We start from the raw sequence: 17,488 nt of genomic DNA, 5'->3' as shown, positions 1-17,488 counted from the left end.
CGTCGGGGGGGGGGGGGAAATCCAGGAAGTCCCGCCCTCAGGCTCTGTCCATCATCCTCTGGCCCTGCCCCCTACTCAGCCGTCAGTGACTGGGGGTGTGCGTGAGGCCGTTGGTTGCCGCCGCGCGCGTACCCACCCCCTCCTTCCCGCGCGCGCTCCCCCTTCCCGCCCTGCCTCCCATCGATGCGCTCGGCGCTCGGCTACGCGCCCTGCCCCTCCCCCCTCCCGCGGCTCCGGCTCCGCCCCTCTCCCCGCCCAGCCCCGGCTCCGGCTGCAGCGCCCGGCCCGGCCCGGGACCCCCTGAGAGCGGGACCCGCCCCCCCGCGGGGCCCCGATCCCCGCCCCCCGCGTCCGCCAGCCCCGGCATCCCACTCCCGGATCCCCGCATCGCCCCCCGCTCTGCCCTCCCACTGATCCCGCCTCCCGCCCTGCCCCACGGATCCCCCCTTACCCCCGGATCCCCTGAGCCCCCCGCCCACCCCCACATCTGCTCAGCCCCCCCCGGATCCGCCGCATCGACCCGCCCAGCCCCGCCCCACGGATCCCCCGACCCCCCCGCCCATCCTCAGATTCGCTCAGCCCCCCAGATCGCCCAACACCCCCTCGCCGAGCCCCACACCTGGTCAGCCTCCCAGATCCCCCCAGTCCAGCCCCAGATCCCCCCAGTCCAGCCCCACCCCAGCACCCCTGGGGCACCCCGCCATGGAGGCGCAGTGCGATTACTTCATGTACTTCCCGGCGGTGCCCTTCCCGGCCCGGGAGCTGCTGCTGGGCGAACCGGGACGGTACCGGGCGCTGCCCCGGCGGAACCACCTCTACCTGGGCGAGACCGTGCGCTTCCTGCTGGTGCTGCGGTGCCGGCCCGGGGCGGGGGGTGCCCGGCCCCCCTGGGGGGAGCTGGGGGCCTCTCTGGCTGCCCTGGCCAGCGTCAGCCCTGGAGGGTCCGGCCCAGGGGTTGAGGAGGAGCTCCCGGAGGGGCCGGGGGGCGATGGGGATGCGCCCCCACCGGCCCCTGGCCTCTTCCGGGATTGCCGGGCCCTGCTGACCCACAGCCAGGGACCCCTGGGGCGGCCGGCTGCAGGGGTGAGCAGGGCGCTGATTGGGGGATGCTGGGAGGCTGCAAGGTGGGAGTGGGGGGCACTTGGGGGTCAGGAGGCTGCATAGGGCTCTGGAAGTGAGAGGTACCTGGGGGTGGAGGGATGTGGGTCAGGAGCAAGGGGCACCAGCTGCACTGAGGGGGAGGGACCCTGGGACTGGGCTAGCCAGGGGGTCAGGGTTGGGACTGGGAGGCCCCCAGCGCTGATGGCTGCCCCCCATCCCCTCAGATACCTGTGGAGGAGCCGATCGTCTCGACAGACGAGGTCATTTTCCCCCTGACAATTTCCCTGGACAAGCTGCCACCCGGGACCGTCCAAGCCAAAGTGAGTGGGGTGTGGAGGGCAGGGGCACCAGGGCTGAGGCCAGGCCCCCCACCGCTGACACGCCTCATCCTCCCCGCAGATCGTGGTGACCGTGTGGCAGCGGGAGCAGGAGAAGCCGGAGGTGCGGGAACACGGGTACCTGCGCCTGCTCCAGAACCGGGCGCCGGCCCAGCTCTTCCGTGAGGAGCAGGGGGCCTTCAAAGCACAAGGTAGGTGCCGGGCAGCCCCCCCACACCGTGTCTCCGGAGCTCCTCACTCCCAAGCCGCAGCCCGTCCCACGGTGCCCCTCAGTCCTGCCCTGCAGCCCCCGGCACTGTGCCCCTTCCGCTCTGACCCTGCCCTTCGCCCCCGCAGTGAGCACCATCCTGACCGTGCTGCCGCCCCCGGTGCTGAAATGCCGCCAGCTGAACGTCTCCGGGAAATACCTCACCGTGCTCAAGGGTAAGGGGGTGCTGGAGCCATGGGGGGGGGGGGGGGGGGGGGCGCCAGAGCAGAAAGTGGTGGAGGGCAGGGGCAGTTTGGGGGACAGCCAGGCACCATTGGGTGGCCCCCACCTCTGAAATGCCTCCCCCCAGTGCTGAACGGCTCCTCCCAGGAGGAAATCTCCCTGTGGGACATCCGCATCCTGCCCAACTTCAACGCCAGCTACCTGCCCATGATGCCTGATGGCTCCGTGCTGCTGGTCGACGACGTCTGGTGAGCCTGGGGGGTGCCGGGGGGCAGCGGTGGGAGAACACGGTGAAGCTAGGGGGCACAATGGGGTGTTGAGGGCAGGGGGCACTGCGAGAGGGGGTCTGCGAGGGGCACTCACTCCCTCCCTCCCACAGCCATCACTCGGGCGAGGTGCCCGTGGGCGCCTTCTGCCGTGTGGCCAGCGCTGCCTCTGGCTGCCCCTGTGCCCTGAGCGCCCTGGAGGAGCAGAACTTCCTCTTCCAGCTGCAGGCCCCCGAGCGGCCCCAGGAAGACACCAAGGAGGTGGGTGCAGGGGGTGGAGCCGTGGGGCAGGGGAGGGGATGGGCCTGGGCCTGTGAGGGGGTGGGGCCATGGGGCAGGGGAGGGGATGGGCCCATGGGGGGGCGGGGCCACAGGGCAGTAAGGGGATGGGGCTGTTTTGGACACAGCTGTGGGGGGTGGGGCTGTGAGGGGAGGGTCGTGAGGCTGTCACTCACTCCCCCACCCCCAGGGTCTGGAGGTCCCCCTGGTGGCCGTGGTTCAGTGGTCAACACCCAAACTGCCCTTCACCAACAGCATCTACACCCACTACAGGTGAGAGACCCCCCCACACCCGACACCCTCCTGCCCTGGGAGCCCCCAGCTCCAATGTCCCGCCCACTGTGCAGCAGGAGGGGTGGGGCAGTCCCAGGGCTTGTGCAGTGGGTGGGGTGTCCCTGGGCTCCATGCAGGCAGAGGGGAGGGGAGGGGCGGGGCAGTCCCAAGCCCCGTGCAGGGTGAGGGGCAGGGCGGGGCGGTCCCAGGGGCCCCATGCAGCAGGAGGGGTGGGGCAGTCCCGGCACTTGTGCAGTGGATGGGGTGTCCCTGGGCCCCGTGCAGGGGGAAGGGAGGGGTGAGGCGGCCCCGTGCAGGGAGGGGCTCCGCGCTGACACCCCCGTGTCTCCCAGGCTGCCTAGCATCCGGCTGGACCGGCCGCGCTTCGTGATGACGGCCGCCTGCGAGTCGCCCGTGCCCGTGCACCGACGCTTCATCGTCACCTACACTCTGCTCAACAACCTGCAGGACTTCCTGGCCGTGCGGCTGGTCTGGACCCCGGAGAGCGCTACGGCCGGTGGGGAGCCGGGGGCGGGTGCAGCGCAGCGCTGTGTGGTGGGGGGGGTCACTGGGGTTGGGGGCTCGGTGAGGGGGCTGGGATCCCCGGGGGCTTGGGGGTTCAGTTCCAGGCGGCTCTGACTCCCCTTTCCCCGCAGGGAAGAAGCTCTCCAGCGAGGAGCGTCGGGCCACACAGGCGGCTCTGGACTCCATCGTCTGCCACACGCCCCTGAACAGCCTGGGCTACTCACGCAAGGGCAGCGCCCTGACCATCCGCGTCGCCTTCCAGGCCCTGCGCACCGGCCTCTTCGAGGTACCCGGACGCCTTGGTTCTGGGCTGGGAGCCACGATGCCTAGCTTCTCTCCCCAGCTCTGCGAGGGGAGTGGGGGCTAGTGGTTGGGGGGGGGCTGAGAACCAGGACTCCTGGGTTCTCTCCCCAGCATTGGGCAGGGGGTGGGGTCTGATGGGAAAGCAGGAGAAGGGCTGGGAGCCAGGACGCCTGGCTTCTCTCCCCAGCTCTGTGAGGAGAGTGGGGGCTGGTGAGTCAGAGTGGGGGGACCGGGAGCCATGACTCCTGGGTTCCCAGCAGGGTGGACGGGAGGGGCGTGGTAGCTCCCTCCCTTATTCCTCTCCCCTCCCCAGCTCTCCCAGCACATGAAGCTGAAGCTGCAGTTCACAGCAAGTGTCTCGAACCCACCCCCCGACGCCCGGCCCATCTCGCGTAAGAGCAGCCCCGGCAGCCCAGCTGTGCGGGACCTGGTTGAGCGGCACCAGGCCGGGCTGGGCCGGTCCCAGTCCTTCTCCCATCAGCAGCCCTCTCGCAGCCACCTCATGAGGTACGGCGGGGGAGGGGGGGGGCAAGGAGCTAACCTGGGGCTGGTGGGGGGCTGCTGAGAGGCAGGGGCAACAGGGGAGATTTAGAGCTCAGAGATTAGTGTTTAAGGGGGGAGGAGCCTGGAAGGAGGGAGGTGGAGCCTGGGGAGGTGGGGCTCTAACGTTGGGTCCCTCCCCCTCATTGGCCCCTCTGCACTAAGATGGCCAGTCAGGTGAGAGCATTTGTGCTTCCCCCCCAGGTTGCTGGTGGGAGCCAGGACTCCTGGATCCTATCCTGGCTCTGGGAGGGGAGTGGGGGGAAAGAAGGGGTGTCAGGGGGGCTGTGCTGGGGGAGGAATGGAGGCAGAGCCCCCTCACTGATTCCTGCTGCCCCCCGGCAGGTCAGGCAGCGTCATGGAGCGCCGCGCCATCACCCCCCTGTGGGCTCCCCCGTGGGCCGCCCCCTCTACTTGCCCCCCGAGAAGACGGTCCTGTCGCTGGACAAGATTGCCAAGCGCGAGTGCAAGGTGCTGGTGGTGGAGCCCGTCAAGTGAAGAGGCCAAACCCCCCCCCGAATTCCAGGACACCTCCGATCCTGGGACACCCCTGTCCCCAGCAGCCTCTCCCCATTGCTGTGTGCTGCTTCACCTGCCTGGATCCTGCAGGGACAAAACCCCCCATTGCTCAGCCCCGCTGCTGCTGCTTCTGCACGGAGTTAAAGTTCCTGGAGTCCTGGGACCACGGGCTGCATGTGGGGGGAACCGCCACCTCAGGAGCGCAGCAGGCCAGTATTGGGGTGGAGGGGACATAAAAGGGAAGGAGGGTGAGAACTGCTTTCTGGGGCAGTGCTGTAGGGCTGGGGCATGTTGCTGTATTTCCTTGCTGTTGGTTGTGGGAGTGGCCCAGGGGGTCATCTCCTGCCCCCCCAGACTGGGTGTGGGGAGGGTGAACATGTCTTGTTGCTGGTTCCCAGTCGTTGTTTACAAAACCTTTTGCTTCCTGCATTGCCTTTTTAATTTGGGGGACCACCAAACCTCCTGAGCTTTGTGGGGGGGGGGGGGGGGGGGGGAGGCGGCAGGGACCCATGGTGCTGCTGGGCCTGGGCTGGGCTGGAACAATGAGCGCCTTCCTTCCTATCAGCCCCTGGGGCCATCCCCTCCCACCGCTGTCTGGAAAAACGTTGCCAACCCCTGTCCCGCTTAGGGAAGGAAGGTGCCTAGCCCAGTCCTGCACTGCCCCACGGCAGGGTCCCGCCCCTTGTTCCCCACTGCTGTTGGGGGGGGGGGGAGAGGGAGGTAGCATGGGCTGGGGCCCCCAGGGCTGTTGCCTCCCTGCTGCTGGGGTGCAGGAGACTCAGGGGACCCCTTGCACTTTACGTTTTTTGTTATTTATTTGTCTCTGAACTGGCTGCAATTCAGGTCTGTGAATAAACCGCCTGGGATGGAACTGGGCCCAGCCTCGCTGTGTGTCTGGGGAGCCAGCGGGAGGGGAAAAAGGCCCCTGCTGCGTCAGCACCCCAGCCTGAGAGCTAGGCAGCGCCTGGCTGGTGGCTGCATGCAGGAGCAGTGGGGGGTTGCGCCTGGCCCACCGCTGGTGGCCAGATCAGCCAAGGGCCCAACTCCCCCCCACCGCTCGGGGTAGAGAGCCGTGCCCCCCCCCTGTTGCTGTGAGAGAGGGCAGGGAAGCTGCCCTCCCCCCATGGCCTACAGTGGCTGGGGCAGGCACATGGGAACTGTGGCTCTTGTCACATCAGGGGCTGAATGGAGCAGGGGATAAAGTCCTGAGTTAAAGCCACAGGAGCAGCCCCATCTTCGTGCCTGGCTGGAGGGGGCAGCGTCACTGTACTGCGGGGTCCATCCCCTCCCCCAGGGAACAGAGGCTGCTGCTTTCCCCAGAGCCTCCCCCCAGGAAAGGAGACGCCAGGGAGTAGCTGTGAAAGACACTTTATTCTCTGCCCAGTTACAGCGAGGCCTCTGACAAGATTTCCCCCCCCCATCTCCAGGCAGCCCCCCCCGCTGCAGGCACCCACTGCCTTCCTGTCCCCCCAGGTGAGGTGTAATTGCAGAGGGCATCTCAAGCCAGGCCCAGCCCAGCTGGGGGAGCCAGGGCTGTGAAGTGGGGGACCCCCCCTGCCAGGCGCAGAGGCTTCCTTGAGGTAGCAGTGGCGGCAGGTGCTACAGGGAGACGGGGGTCCCCCCACAGGCCAAGAAAAGGCCAGGTCAGGAACTCAGGTGGACCCTCCCCCCTTTCCCCGGTTGCAGTCCAGCATGAACCCCTCCAGCCACTGCCGTTCAGCCGGCGACTCCCCCCAGCCGTGGCAGCTCAGACAGCAACTGGCTCCCGCACATGGTTCTGTCGCTTCACCACAAAGATTTTCTGGCCTGAGATGGTCACCAGGAAGGTGTGTTCCCCAAACACCACTGGAGGAGAGAGATGCCATGAGAACCCCTCCACCCTTGGGGGGCTGGGGAGAGACTGTTAGGGGCATCTGCCTGAGGGGGGACACAGCACCACCCTTGCTGCTCGAGGCTCATAGGAGATGGAAAGGCGACATCTTTGTTAGCCCATGGGTTGATGGGAACCTGGCATAGGGGAGGCCTGTTATGGGTGTGTGACCCAGTGGGAAATTTTCTCTAGTATTTTTAGAAGTCCTACGCATGCCTCAGTTTCCCCTGTACTTTGCATGGCTACCCCATGGGGAAACAAGGACTCGGTTTGCTCTCAGACAAGACAGCCAAGATGACTACGGAAAACCCAGTCCCCAGGACGTGGGCACCCAGCAGCCAAGGACCCGGGGGGGGGGGAGGGAGGGGGGCGCGGAGGAGGATTTCCACACCTCTGCAGGGGGTTGGGCACAGACAGCAGCCGGAGACAGAGGGACAGGACTGGCTCAGGGCTCTCATCCAGGAACTGCCTGAGGAAGGAGCCAGAGCCCAAACATGGCACAGGCTGGGTGAGGGGCACGGGGCCCTGCACCTCTCTGTTACCATCTGCGGGACTTGTGAGCAGAGCAAGCAAGAGCATCACTCTCAGGAGGGGGGAGGCCGCGTGGCTGACCCAGGGGTCCTGGAGACTGTCCCAGAGCAGGGGGTTTAGCACCACACCTGGGGACTGGTGACGAAGCTGGGGGAGGGAAGGAGCATTGTAGGGTGTGGGGGTGCTAAGCCATATAGCCAGGTCAAGTGGGGTAGCCCTATAGCACCCACTCCCCTTTCCTCCCCACCCCAGAGACTCCAGCCCCAGTGGGAGGGCACCTCTGCACCCCACCCAGCAAGTCATGCTCTCCCTGTGCCCCCCAGGAGCACCTTCTCCTCCCCGATGGAGAGTGCTCAAAGCCTGCCTGGGCCCCTCCCTGCAGACTCACCTGAGAGGCGTTTGAAGGGGGGGTCAGGCCCACGCTGTAGCCGGAAGCTGCAGGCTGTGGCCACCAGCTCCGAGATCACCCCAGCCGCGTGCTCATCATTTTCCAGGTCACCAGCCGACTGCAGAGCAGGGGAGGCGAGGCCAGGGTTAGAGAGATGGACTCATCTCCCCCCAGCCCCCAACTCTGCACAGCAAGTCAGTGGCAGAACTGAGTACAGAACCCAGGAGTCCTGGCTCCCAGCTGCTCCCCCTGCTTTGACCCACCAGATGCCCCTCCCCAAGCTGGGGAGAGAACCCAGTAGTCCTGCCCACCCCTGTGCACTGACCGCCAGCACAGCTCCATCACAGATCACCAGATAGCCCAGCTGGTCCGGGATCCGCTCCAGCCCCTGCGTCAGTGCCGTGGTCTGGGGAGAGAAGAGAGGGGTTACAGAGCAGAGCCGGTGTGGGGCAGTGGCAGGAGGAAGGAGCCGAAAGGCAGTTTCCTAGATCCTGAGGGGACAGAGGGACCCCCTGGGACACAGGCCGGCCTGCAATGGATTCCTGGTCACGGGGAGTGGATCCTGCACACAGCCCTCCAGGCTAGATTAAAACGTGTCAGGGAGGGAGCATCCACACACGCCCCGCCCCCCAGCAAACAGGCCCTGGACCTAGTTACCAGCCCCCTAAGAACAAACTTTCCCCAGGCTGTGGGTCCGGCTTCCACCTCCCGCCGCCGGCTGCAAAGAAAGGCCCCGTGTTACCCCCTCTCCGGCCACCTCTCCCTCCCTGGCGGCCGGCGAGCCCCGCTGCCGTGACAGAGCCGGAGGGGGCGTCTCGGGGGGGCAGGGAGGAAAGGGGCTCACGGGCCTCCCCATTGAGACGTGGGGGGCAGGGAGCGTCAGAGAGGGACAGGCCCCCCCTACAATAGGGATCCCCCACCACAGCCCCCCTGCAATCGGGGATCCCCCAGCTCCATGCAATAGGGCCCGGACCCCCAGCCCCGGGGGGGAAGGGCCCCGCCCTATGCAAGGCGGGAGGCCTGGGATCCCACTCACCATGTCGCTCCGGGAACCAAGAGTCGCCACCGTCAGCTGACGGCTCACCCCGCCCCCCTCTTATCCCCGCCCATGCCCCCCCCCCCGCGCACTGGCCGTCTCGTCCAGCGCTATTGGCCCTCTTCGCTGTCCGTCACCCTCCCTCTTGGAGTCCCGCGCGGCCATTGGCCCAGACCTCTCCGCTCACGGGCGGGGTCGAAGGTCTGGGCAACTTCCGGTTCCTCGCCCTCACGTGAATATTAATAAGGTGATTAATGAATATTAATGAGTCATCGTCGCGAATGCTTATCAGGAGCTTATCAGCCGCCTGCCAGCCCCAGTGGCTCATGGGAGCCCAACAGCCACCCGCCCCAGGGGCTCATGGGAGCTCGACCCAACAGCCACCAGCTGCCCTCCACCCGCCCCAGGGGCTCATGGGAGCTAGGCTCAACAGCCACCCGCCCCAGGGGCTCATGGGAGCCCAACCCAACAGCCACCCGCCCCAGGGGCTCATGGGAGCCCGACCCAACAGCCACCCACCCAGTCCCCTGCCCCAACAGCTGCCCCAGGGGCTGATGGGAGTCCACCCAACACCCACCCCAAGGGCTGATGGGAGTCCGGCCAAAGGGCACCTCAGGGGCTCATGGGAGCCCCTCCCCTGCCCCCACAGTTCCTGGGAGCCTGGCCCAACAGCCGCCCCAGGGGCTGATGGGAGTCCCCCTGAGGGGCTACCTGCCCACCTATTCCAGGGGCTCATGGGAGTCTGGCCAGAGACTAGGCAGGTCCCTGCCCCCCCATTGTAGGAACCACCCTGGCTTGCAGCTGGTGGGATCCACCTTCCTCTTACCCCCCCACTCTCCCACCCTTGGGGGGCAGGGGGTAAAGGGCTTCTTCCCCAGCCCCACTCCCATGAGTCATTAGGGCAAGGAAGGAGGATGAAGCTGTGCCCCACCCTGACTCCTCACAGCCCAGGGCCTGGCTCAGAACAGGGGTGGCAGCCCCCCACACCTGGCAGTCTGGCTCCAAGGGCTCTGCCCAGGGGATGAGCACTACAGGGCTAACGGGAGGCAGCCCGAGGCTAAAGAGGACTGCACGCTCCAGCTGCGATTCAGGCCTTTATTTACCCTGCTCTGTCTCCCCTCCCCCACGGCTAGGGGTATGGGTCTCCCCGCTGCAGCCAGGGCAGGTGGGCCCGCAGCAGCAGCAGGCAGCCCAGGATGCAGAGTGTGGCCAGCAACGCGATGCCCAGCGCCACGTACACCAGCGTGATGGTCCAGAAGGCAAAGAGGTAGAGTAGGCGGTTGCAGAAGTCCAGCGCCTTGGGGTCCCCGTAGTTTGGGGGGTAGATGGAGTAGACCCAGACGTTACCTGGGGGAGGAGACTGAAAGTCAGAGGTCAAGCCTGGCTGGAGAGGGAGCCCAAACCCCACCAAGAGGAGCTGATGCTAGGTCAGAGTCTAACCCAGCTGGGGAACAGGACCCTCCCAAAGGCCACCCTCGGCAGCTAACCCCCCCCCCCCCGGCCCTTCCCAGTCCTTGGGAAGGGGGCAATGGCAGCCTCATTGAGCCAATGAAGGAGGAGTCCTGGGGGGCAGCAGGGTGATGTGGGTGTCTCGGAGGAGACAGGCAGAGGGCACTCACCAGCAATGAACCAACTAAAGAGGAAGAGCAGGAAAGCAGCCCTCCAGCCACGGGCACCGGGGCTCAGCTGGGTCGGGGCTGTCCCATCCCCGCAAGGCAGGCAGGTCAGCAGCAGGAAGAGCAGGCTGGCGCTGCCCCCCACCAGCAGGTAATAGGGCACCAGGTACTGGCGGGGGCACTGCCCCAGGTACAGAGCTCCTGACAGGGGAGAGGGGAGTCAGTGCCCCAGGCAGGGGGGCCTTGTCCAGGCAGCCCCTGCCCATGGGACACCAACACTGGGAGGGGGGGGGAGGGGTCAGTGCCCGGGAGCGCTGTGCAGGGCACACTCACCTATGACGATGCTGGCGATGGGCAGCCCAGAGAGCACGACCTTCCCCAGGACTGAAAGAGAAAACTGGGATTAGGGGCAGGCTGGCAAGCGACATGGGGGAGCCCCCAGGGGCCTGGCACTTACAGCTCAGGGCAGGGTGCACAGGAGGCTCCTCAGTGCCCGGCAGCAGGGGGGCCACGCTGCCATCTGGGTCCTCAGCCATGTCACAGGGTCGGGGGGCAGCAGGAGCTGGGGGCACAGAGTAGGTTAGAGCTGGCAGCATCACTGTCCCACCCCACAGCCCCCTGCCAACCCAGCCTTGGGCTCCCTCCTGTCCCCCCTCACTGCCCCATTTCCAGGCTCCCACCCTGTCTCCCAGATTTGGGGGTCCCACCCTGTTCTGTCCCACAGCCACTGCCAACCCAGCCCTGGGCTCCCACCCCATCCCATCCCCCAACTCTGGTGGTGCCCCTCAGTTCCAATCCACACCCTCTACTACCCCACCCCGGGCTCTCTCCTGCCCCCAACCCCAGCTCTGCCAGTGCCCGTGTCCTGACCCACAGCCCCTCACTACCCCATCTCCAGGCTCCCACCCCATTCCCCAACTGTAGGGGTGCTGCTGTCCTGACCCACATCCCCTGCCACCCCAGCCTGGTCTCTCTTCCCCTGAGCTCTACCAGGGCCTCTCACTCCCACCCCATAGCCACCTACTCTCCAAGACCTAGGGTCCCCCTACTTCCTACCTTCAGACTGACTCAAAAGTAAAAGCCCCTCCCCTTGGGGCTGACCCTTTATAGCTCCCCACCCAGTTTAGTGTAGGCTGAGCCCCTCTCCCACTCCTTATAAGGCCATTTCCCAGAGGGGGGCCGATTCCATGGGGGGTGGGGTTCAGGTGTGCCCCACCCTAAACCCAGCTGAAACAGATCTGGGTGGGGCCTCTGGGTCTGCTTTCCAATTGGTTCTGTGAGGGGAGCTAGGACCCCTGAGTTCTTTCCCTAGCTGTAGGAGGGAGTGGGGTCTTTGGGTTTGAGTCAGGGGGCTGGGAGCTAGGACGCCTGGGTTCTCTGCCAGCTGTGGGAGAAAGTGGGGTCTGTAAATTAGATCTGGCGGTTCAATGGTACAATCTGGGCTGCAGCTTGGAAACTTCCTCCTGATGTTATCTGTGCTGAGCTGGGCAAATAAAACGGCTTTCTGTAACAGCGGCTAGTCATGGGGCTGTGTACAGGGCTGCCCCTCCTTCCCCGGAATGGGTCACGGGGCCTTTGCCCTCTAGGGGTGTCAGTTCCAATTTGGCTCCCGGGGGGGAATTGGCTGCAGGGGATGGGACCCAGAGACTTTCCCTCGAGGGGGCCAGGACAGCAGTCCCTCAGTGGTGCATGTACGGAATGAGTTTGTCAGATCTCAACCAAGTTCCCAGCACATCAGTTCCCCCGCCCCACCCCCCCCAGCACTTAACCACTCCACACCCACCATCAGCCCGCGCAGAGAGCCTGAGCGCTCAGCAGCGCCCTAGACTGAGCTCTTCCCCCGCCGCCCCCTCCCCCCCCGACTTATGCTGAGGGTCTGGCGTCAGGCGCGTTCACCTACCCTCTTGGGGGGCCGCTGGCAGCTGTGACCCTGGGGCTAGGAGAGAGACGGGGCAAGGGCGCCTCCACTCACTCACTAGTGTCAGCAAGTGGCCAAACCACAGCTGCAAACAGCTGATCACAGCCTGACTTCCTGCCCCTGCTCACAGGGGGGCTGAGGGCACCAGCAAAGCCTGGGGGGGCCCAGGCCTGGGCTGACAGCGGCTGTGGGTCGGGAGTGAGGGGCGTCGAGGGAGTTGGGGGGGCCCAGGACTGGGCTGGCAAGGGGCTGTGGGTCAGGAGTGAGGGGCAGAAACAAAGCTGGGGGGCCCAGGACCAGATTGGCAGCGGCTGCAGGTAGGGAGTGAGGGGCGCTGGCAGAGCTGGGGGGGGTTCACGACTGGGCTGGCAGTGGGCTATGGGTTGGAGTGAGGGGCACCAGCAGGGCCAGGACCGGGCTGGGAGGGGCTGCGGGACGGCAGAGTTGGGTGTGGGAGGGACTGGGACAGCAGGTGATGCCGCGTCTGCTGCATTTGGGGGACCCCCCATCTCTGTTTGATTCTTTATTGACAGTCACAGACAGTGAGGCAGGCAGAGTTTTGTCCAGGGCAGGCGCCGCAGTTCCCTGCCCCGCCACCGGAGGCATTGGCTCCCCACAGGCCCTGGGCTTTATTACAGGCAGCTGGTGAAACAGTGACACACACAGGTGCAGGGCGCTTGGCGTGTCACACAATCGGGTACAACCAGGGGCCAGACTGGCTCTAATGTGTGTATCTGGGGGGTCATCCCCTGTCTCTGTGACCCCAAGCAGCACGATCCCAGACACCTGGGTTCCTGGTCCTGACGGGCAGCGAGGGGTCCGGGGGGATGGGCAGGTGTGATGCGGCTCCTCGGGATGGGCTGGCTCCTCATCTGCTCAGTTCGCGGTTTGCTAGAAACGGAATGAAGGGGGTGAAATCTCTCCCGTGTCCCCGCAGGGAGCCCTTCCCGGTGCTAGGGCAGGGCACGGGGCTGGTTATACAGCAACCCCTTGCCCGGCGCTGAGATACGGCCCCTCAGGGTGGGGCACTGTTTGTACAGGACCCCTCACCCGGCGCTGAGATGCGGCTGGCTCTGGGGTGGGGCACGGGGTGCTGTTCATACGGGACCCCTTGCCCAGCACTGAGATGTGGCCCCCTGGGGCAGGGCGTGGGGGCTGTTTACACCAGGACCCATCTCCTGGTGCTGAGACACGGCTGGCTCTGGGGTGGGGTTTCACCTTGGGACTCCCGGCCCGACTCTTGTTGCAGGTCCCACAGAGGCATCCGAAGAAGCCGTTCAGCACCTGGACCCCACAGAGCAGCAGCTCCAGCAGCGCCGCGCCCAGCACCAGGGAGAAGAGGATGACGTTGAACTGGACCACGCCGGGCGGGTTCACACACGCGTCCCACATCGATGTGTTGAACAGGTAGCTCTGCTCACTGCACAGACAGGGAGGGGCTGGCTTGGTGCCACCCAGCCTGGGATGCCCCTCCCTCCCGACCCACAGCCCCCCAGCCCTGCCGGCGCCCCTCCCTCCTGACCCGCAGCCCCCCAGCCCTGCCGGCGCCCTTCCCTCCCGACCCGCAGCCCCCCAGCCCTGCCGGCGCCCCTCCTTCCCGACCCGCAGCCCCCCAGCCCTGCCGGCGCCCCTCCCTCCCGACCTGCAGCCCCTGCTAGCTCAGCCCTTTCGTCCCACCTGAGGTCGTAGTCTGTGCTGCGGAAAGGCTGTAACCATTGGGTGAAGCTGCTGTTGGGGTGCTGGAGCTGGCACAGGGGCCCGTGCACCAGCCCCAGGGTAGAGATGCTCACGGCATAGACAGCACCGGCCACCCCAACCAGCGCGAAGAAGATGGACAGGAACATCTGGGGGAGGGGACCCATTAGTGCTGGGTGGGAGAGGACCTAGGAGGGGGATGAACTAGGCTGCTGCGCGGATCCGATGGGGCGGGGACCCCATTAGAGCAGTCGGTGGGTGAGGGGTTAGAGAGCAAAGACCCTCTTGGGACCGGGGTGGCGGCGTCACCTCCCACTGGTGGGAGTCAGGGGAGGGTCAAACAATTGTGGGGAGTTCAGGGGCCATTGGGGGAGCTAGAGGGGAGTCACAAACCCCACAGCAGTTGTGGGGGATTTGGAGGGGTAGAGGAGGTCGCTCACCCCACATCGGTTGCCACAGCAGCCCTTTCGCCCGGTCGCCTGGATGTAAATCGCTGGGATCAGGTTCTGGGGAGAGACAGAGTCAGAGGGGTGGGACCAAATTCCCACTCCCAGTCCCCCCCACTGTACCCCCACGCCGGCCTGTCCCCTTCCCCGCCCCCCCCCCCGGTGCCCCCACGCCGGCCTGTCCCCTTCCCAGCCCCCCCCCCCCCGGTGCCCCCACGCCGGCCTGTCCCCTTCCCAGCCCCCCCCGTGCCCCCACACTGGCTTGTCCCCTTCCCAGCCCCCCCCGGTGCCCCCACACCGGCCTGTCCCCTTCCCAGCCCCCCCGTGCCCCCACACCGGCCTGTCCCCTTCCCAGCCCCCGTCAGCCTGTCCCCTTCTCAGCTCCCCCATGTCCCCACGCTGGCTTGTCCCCTTCCCAGCCCCCCATACCCACCATGGCGCCGCCCCCGACGAGGCCCCCCAGGTAGAGCACCTCCGGGGTGAGCGTGCTGCCCTTGTCCCGCAGATACTGGGTGTCCCAGTTGGGGAAGAAGAGCAGGAGGTTACAGACGATGCAGATCAGGGCCAGGGGCCAGAGCCCTATGCCCACCACCCGTGAGCACTTCCCTGTGCACATATTGCCCACTGAGGGGGTGCAGCGCGGCGCGTGGAGGATATACACCTGGGGCGTCCCCGCCCCACCCTGCCCCACCCCGCTGGAGTTTGCTCCCAGAGCACAGATGGCTGGCACCGAGCCGGGGTAGTGTCAGGTCTCGGGGCAGGGAGATTGTTGTGGTAGGGTCTCACTGGGGGGAGAGGTTTGTTAGCAGGGTTCCCTTGGGAGGGTGGGGCTTGTTATTGTAGGGTCTCGTGGTAAGATTGCTGGAGGCACCTCGATTGCGGTGGTTTGTTACTGTAGGTCTCACAGGTGTGGGGTGAGGTGGGTTAGAGCGAGCGAGTGGGGGTGGGGGGTGGGAGCCAGGACTCCATCAGGTGAGGCTCGTGCCCCTCCTCCCACCGGCCGTCCTGCCCTGGGAACTCTCTTCCCCCAGCTATTGGTTTGGGGCAAAGGGGCAGAGCCAGGGATGCCAGAGGCAAACCTGACATCATGGGGCTGGCCGCCTTGATGGGCAGAGGGAAACATTGCTCTGGAATGACCCCACCCAAGGCCACAGGCTGATTGAGGGAAAGAACCCAGGAGTCCTGGCTCCCAGCTCCCCCCCCCCAGTGATCTGATGCTGGGATGTCACACAGGTGTGTAGGCGGTGTGTATGGTACCAGGCTGTGCCTGCTGCCCGTGGCCTTGAGCCATAAACCACGAGGAGGGTCATTAATACGTCAGCGCATCGATCCGTGCTATCAGGAGTGACCCAGCCCCACAGGCAGAGCCAGAGTTTTCCAGGAAACCCACCAGCCCAGGCTCAAAAAGCAGCCACCTCTGGGGTGGGGAGTGAGGGCTGCTCATACAGGGGTCCCTGCCTGGTGCTCAGCTGCAACCACCTCTGGGGTGGGGGCTGCTCATACAGGGGTCCCTGCCTGGTGCTCAGATGCAGCCACCTCTGGGGTGGGGGCTGCTCATACAGGGATCCCTGCCCCATACAGAGACAGCTCTGGGCTATGGCGCTGGCTGTTCATGCAGGGACCCCTGGCCCAGCCACCTCTGGGGTGCGGGTGCTTGTGGTAATTGGGTTCAAGGCCCCGTTATCTGGGCAGATAGCCAAGCTCGCTGTGACACAAACAGGGCAATTAAACCATAAAGGGGCTGGGTGTGCACGTGGGGTGAGGCCAGGATGGGCACAGTCACATGACCTCCCCCTCAGCGTGTGCTGCTGCTCGGCCCTACAGCTCCCACGCCCCACCTCCATCTATGAGCAGATGCTGCCCCCCTCCCATGGCACTGCTCCTGCAGAGATGGGTGGGCTTTCTCCCTGTCCCCTCACCAGGGGCCGGGTTCAGGGGTGTCGTTGCTGTGGAGTTTTTGGAGCAGGAACCCCCATGGCAGGAATTTCTCTCTGTGAAATGACCCCCCCAGTAAGAGGCAGGGCTGGGGGTCACCAAGCTCCATTTAATTCTGGCTCCGTGGGTCGCAGGGGGGTATGGGCGCGCCTCCATCTGCAGCCATCTCAGGCTGTTCCACCTCATCCCCTGCCCGCAGCACCCGGAAGGGCGGCCCATGGCCGGGGATCACCACATCAGCCATGGCCAGCGCCCGCCGACGACTCTGCTGCTGCCGGGCAGGGTCCTCGCTCAATGCCCGCCAGGCGTCTTCATCGGCCTCCCGCTCAAACAGGTCCCCAGCCACCAGCACATTGCCCAGGGCCGTGCCCTGCACCAGCACGCTGGTGTGGGCGGCTGTGTGGCCAGGCGTGGGCAGCACCTCCACGTGCCCTGGGTCAATGGGGTAAGGGATGCCGCCCCCCAAGTTATGGGGCAGGTAGAGCCCTTCTCCCCGGCTCACGTCGAAACCCACTAGCAGCGTGGCCCCAGGGAACAGGTTCAGGTTGCCCACGTGGTCAGAGTGGCCGTGGGTGCAGACCACGTGGGACACGTCCCCAGGTGCCACCCCCTGGGCCGCCAGCAGCCCCAGCAGCCGCTCCCGCCCCCAGGGTCCACCCGTGTCCACCAGGGTGAGCTGGGGCCCACGCAGCAGCGTGATGGTGCCGTCGGCCCGCGTGCTCCCGTCCGGCAGCTCCTGGCTGTAGCCCTCCTGCAGCACCAGCACTGTGTAGGGGGCACCAGGGATCAAGGAGAGCCCCAGTGGCGCCGTGTGCACTGGCAGGCTCATAGGGGACCAGGGAGGTCTGTGGGTCACACAGGCTGGGGACAGACAGTCCTCAGAGGGCGGCGTTCCAGGGGCTGGGACGTTGCAGTGGGGGGATCACAGGTCCTCAGCGTTCACGAGTCCGGGGGGTAGGAGGTCAGGGTTCAAAGGTCCCGGAGTCAGAATTCAAGGGTTGCTGGCTGTGGGGTCTCCAGCAGTCGCCCTGTGCCCTAGAGACAAAGGGGGGGGGGGAGCTTGAGAGGCTACAGGACCCCAGGCCAGATACTCTCTCTGACCCCCCATCTCGCTTCCCCATTGCACCCTCTCAGCCCCCCACTGGCCCCATCTCCCCCATCCAGACCCCCCGCTCGGCCTCAGCCCCCCCTCCAGCCTATCGCTGCCCTGCCACAGCCCCCCAGTGACCCCATCTCCCCTATCCAGACCCACACTCCGTCTCAGCCCCCCACTGGCCCCATCTCCCCTGTCCGGACCCCGCGCTCGGCCTCAGCCCCTCCTCCAGCCCATCGCCCACCCGTGACATCATTTGTCTGGTCTCGCTCCCCCCTGCGATGGTCTCCTCTGCCACGGGTCGGTGCCGGTGACGTGCCGGAAATGATGTAGGGCGCCGCCGCCGCCGCCAGCCCGTTGGGAGGCGGGATCTTCAGCGGAAGTGA

General features: G+C 66.2%; 5 protein-coding genes across 7 annotated transcripts; 1 reads left to right on the top strand and 4 right to left on the bottom strand.

Moving 5' to 3' along the window:
* The first annotated feature begins 259 nt into the window (after positions 1 to 259).
* TRAPPC14 (trafficking protein particle complex subunit 14) lies at positions 260 to 4,563 on the top strand. Its single transcript, XM_067556616.1, is given in 12 exon segments — positions 260 to 1,083; positions 1,326 to 1,421; positions 1,501 to 1,630; positions 1,776 to 1,862; positions 1,997 to 2,117; positions 2,249 to 2,396; positions 2,605 to 2,687; positions 3,041 to 3,204; positions 3,344 to 3,498; positions 3,829 to 4,022; positions 4,401 to 4,429; positions 4,432 to 4,563. Coding segments are annotated over 12 exon segments (1,710 nt in total). The 5' UTR covers positions 260 to 702; the 3' UTR covers positions 4,554 to 4,563.
* Positions 4,564 to 5,425: 862 nt separating this feature from the next.
* LAMTOR4 (late endosomal/lysosomal adaptor, MAPK and MTOR activator 4) lies at positions 5,426 to 8,447 on the bottom strand. Its single transcript, XM_067556862.1, has 4 exons — positions 8,400 to 8,447; positions 7,689 to 7,769; positions 7,364 to 7,481; positions 5,426 to 6,419 (listed from the first exon to the last, which is right to left on the bottom strand). Exons 1-4 carry the CDS (start codon positions 8,400 to 8,402, stop codon positions 6,322 to 6,324), a joined length of 300 nt encoding a protein of 99 aa, XP_067412963.1. The 5' UTR covers positions 8,403 to 8,447; the 3' UTR covers positions 5,426 to 6,321.
* A 747-nt stretch (positions 8,448 to 9,194) lies between these two features.
* LOC137158866 (transmembrane protein 272-like) lies at positions 9,195 to 11,086 on the bottom strand. Its single transcript, XM_067556822.1, has 5 exons — positions 11,072 to 11,086; positions 10,473 to 10,577; positions 10,349 to 10,399; positions 10,019 to 10,216; positions 9,195 to 9,746 (listed from the first exon to the last, which is right to left on the bottom strand). The coding sequence occupies exons 2-5, from the start codon at positions 10,549 to 10,551 to the stop codon at positions 9,529 to 9,531; spliced, it is 546 nt and encodes a 181-aa protein (XP_067412923.1). The 5' UTR covers positions 10,552 to 10,577; positions 11,072 to 11,086; the 3' UTR covers positions 9,195 to 9,528.
* Positions 11,087 to 12,014: 928 nt separating this feature from the next.
* LOC137158856 (transmembrane 4 L6 family member 5-like) lies at positions 12,015 to 15,002 on the bottom strand. Of its 2 annotated transcripts, XM_067556809.1 has the most exons (5): positions 14,508 to 15,002; positions 14,069 to 14,134; positions 13,611 to 13,777; positions 13,152 to 13,353; positions 12,687 to 12,824 (listed from the first exon to the last, which is right to left on the bottom strand). In XM_067556809.1, exons 1-5 carry the CDS (start codon positions 14,688 to 14,690, stop codon positions 12,810 to 12,812), a joined length of 633 nt encoding a protein of 210 aa, XP_067412910.1. In that variant the 5' UTR covers positions 14,691 to 15,002; the 3' UTR covers positions 12,687 to 12,809. The 2 variants fall into 2 exon arrangements, with proteins under 2 accessions (XP_067412900.1, XP_067412910.1); XM_067556799.1 differs by lacking the exon at positions 13,152 to 13,353 and having other exon boundaries at positions 12,015 to 12,824.
* A 305-nt stretch (positions 15,003 to 15,307) lies between these two features.
* MBLAC1 (metallo-beta-lactamase domain containing 1) lies at positions 15,308 to 17,473 on the bottom strand. Of its 2 annotated transcripts, XR_010921481.1 has the most exons (3): positions 17,347 to 17,473; positions 15,647 to 17,044; positions 15,388 to 15,532 (listed from the first exon to the last, which is right to left on the bottom strand). XR_010921481.1 is itself a non-coding variant. In XM_067556738.1 (2 exons), the coding sequence occupies exon 2, from the start codon at positions 16,836 to 16,838 to the stop codon at positions 16,119 to 16,121; it is 720 nt and encodes a 239-aa protein (XP_067412839.1). In that variant the 5' UTR covers positions 16,839 to 17,044; positions 17,347 to 17,473; the 3' UTR covers positions 15,308 to 16,118. The 2 variants fall into 2 exon arrangements, 1 of the variants encoding a protein (XP_067412839.1); XM_067556738.1 differs by having other exon boundaries at positions 15,308 to 17,044.
* Between the last annotated feature and the right edge of the window lie 15 nt (positions 17,474 to 17,488).

This window comes from Emydura macquarii, unplaced genomic scaffold (assembly GCF_026122565.2).
Source record: "Emydura macquarii macquarii isolate MOO-44397 ecotype Brisbane River unplaced genomic scaffold, CSIRO-AGI_Emac_v2 contig_306, whole genome shotgun sequence".
NCBI classification, from domain to species: domain Eukaryota; kingdom Metazoa; phylum Chordata; order Testudines; family Chelidae; genus Emydura; species Emydura macquarii.
This window is presented reverse-complemented; position numbering and strand designations above follow the sequence as displayed.